The 1,874-nt window shown below is 35.2% G+C and overlaps 1 protein-coding gene across 1 annotated transcript in view; it reads left to right on the forward strand.

Annotated features, from left to right (window-relative positions):
* Positions 1-1,874, forward strand: part of LOC107746863 (MOB kinase activator 1B-like) — a 9,653-nt gene that overhangs the window by 5,559 nt on the left and 2,220 nt on the right. The window contains exons 2-3 of the mRNA XM_016561193.1: positions 1,165-1,298; positions 1,552-1,715. Of these exons, the coding sequence (XP_016416679.1) occupies positions 1,165-1,298; positions 1,552-1,715 (298 nt within the window). The remainder of the gene's footprint in view (positions 1-1,164; positions 1,299-1,551; positions 1,716-1,874) is intronic.

Genomic DNA, 1,874 nt, shown 5'->3' on the forward strand with positions numbered 1-1,874 from the left:
ATCAACTCATGGTTTGTTAATGCATTATTTTGCCATGACGTTATTGAGAAGGCCCATAATAATTAATTCATTATTAACTATCCATACACTAACATCTACTCATGGCTTGTTAATGCATTATTTTGACATGACTTTACTTGGGGGGCCCAATCATAATTAATTAACTGTTAACTACTTACTAAACTCAGCTCATGATTTATTTTATACTTTCTATCAACTACACATGTACTAACACAGTGAGTATTGAGCCCGATAAAGAGATGTGGTGTGGCTTTTCAAGAAGTCAGAGAGCGGAGGTACAGGATCATCACGGCCTGCGTCTGGATGGAGAGTGAACTGTACTGACACCCAGCAAACCTTACCTGCATGTTTCTAGATTGGCCATTTCTTTGGGAATCGTTCTACAAATATTCTTTGTGGGTTTTGAGTTTTTTATTTATTTAGCTGCATATAAGTCACAGTAGGGTGAATTTAAAGGGAAAGAGAACAACACAAAACAGAGCATATTTAGTATTTTCTATGCTTGATGAGGAGGATCAACTAATCCTTCACCACCCAGTAATGATTATGACAATGCTGAAGATGTCAAAAGCTCAAATTATGATATTGAATTATTTTGAGTATTTTGTATTCCTTCTTAAAGAGGCTGTTTGATTTAGTTTACCCATAAATGTTAATTAACACATTAACTATCAAACTTGTACTAACATGTAGTTGAGGCTGCCGTTATTCATGCGTGAATCCAGTCGTAGTTAAGGATAGCTCTTTACTAGTTCATGATTAGTTAACACCTTTAATAATCATTAGTATTTGATGAATTAAGTATTAATGTAGGCATTAGTACATGATTATTCATGTACCCTTATTGTAAAGTGTTACCAAGATCTCTTATTGTTATCAATGTTGAAAACAGTTGTGCTGCTTAATATTTTTGTGGAAACAGCGATAGTTTTTTTTTTTAGAATTCTTTTTATTAAAAAAAATTGAAATGGAAAAAACTGTCACTTGATCAATTTAATGCCTTCTTGTTGTAAAAAAACTATGTATTTCTTTACAAAACACATCTTACTGACTGGTAATGTGTACTTTAAAAAGTGCTTGCATCTGTAATGTAAATTTTAAAAATGTATTTCTTTTCACTTGTTTCTTCTATGTTGTCTTCAGGTATGAATATCACTGGGCCGATGGAACCAACATAAAAAAGCCAATTAAATGTTCAGCTCCGAAGTACATTGATTACCTGATGACTTGGGTCCAAGATCAGCTTGATGATGAGACACTTTTCCCTTCAAAAATAGGTGTGCTTCTCCTTTAATTTCTTGTGCATGATCTAGAAATTTGGCATGCTTTTTCTTTGTATAGCTCATTATGATCATGGAGGGATTTGTCCACATGGTGGTGCTTTTAAAGCATGCTTGAAAAAAATTCAGTCTTCTCAAGGATACTAGTTACCATTTCCACAGCATATATTCTACTGGTCATTTTTCCATCATTCCCTATTGCTTGGATTCTAAAACAGATTTTTAAGTTGCTTTTCTGTGACTTTTATAGGGGTCCCTTTCCCAAAGAACTTTATGTCGGTGGCCAAGACCATTTTGAAGAGACTCTTCCGTGTTTATGCTCACATCTACCATCAGCACTTTGACTCAGTTATCCAGCTGCAGGAGGAGGCGCACCTCAACACCTCCTTCAAACACTTTATCTTCTTTGTTCAGGTGTGTACTAGGGGTTGAACGACTTCTGATTTTTTGAAGTCGACTTTTATGTGATGAAAGTCGAGTCGAAGTCAACTAGTCGCTGATGACGTCATTAATGAACAAATAAGTCTGGAGCTGTGACAAACACTTTGTGCACAGCTATGGCATATGACACAG

The sequence above is a fragment of the Sinocyclocheilus rhinocerous genome, unplaced genomic scaffold, assembly GCF_001515625.1.
Source record: "Sinocyclocheilus rhinocerous isolate Xijiao unplaced genomic scaffold, SAMN03320098_v1.1 scaffold468, whole genome shotgun sequence".
NCBI classification, from domain to species: domain Eukaryota; kingdom Metazoa; phylum Chordata; class Actinopteri; order Cypriniformes; family Cyprinidae; genus Sinocyclocheilus; species Sinocyclocheilus rhinocerous.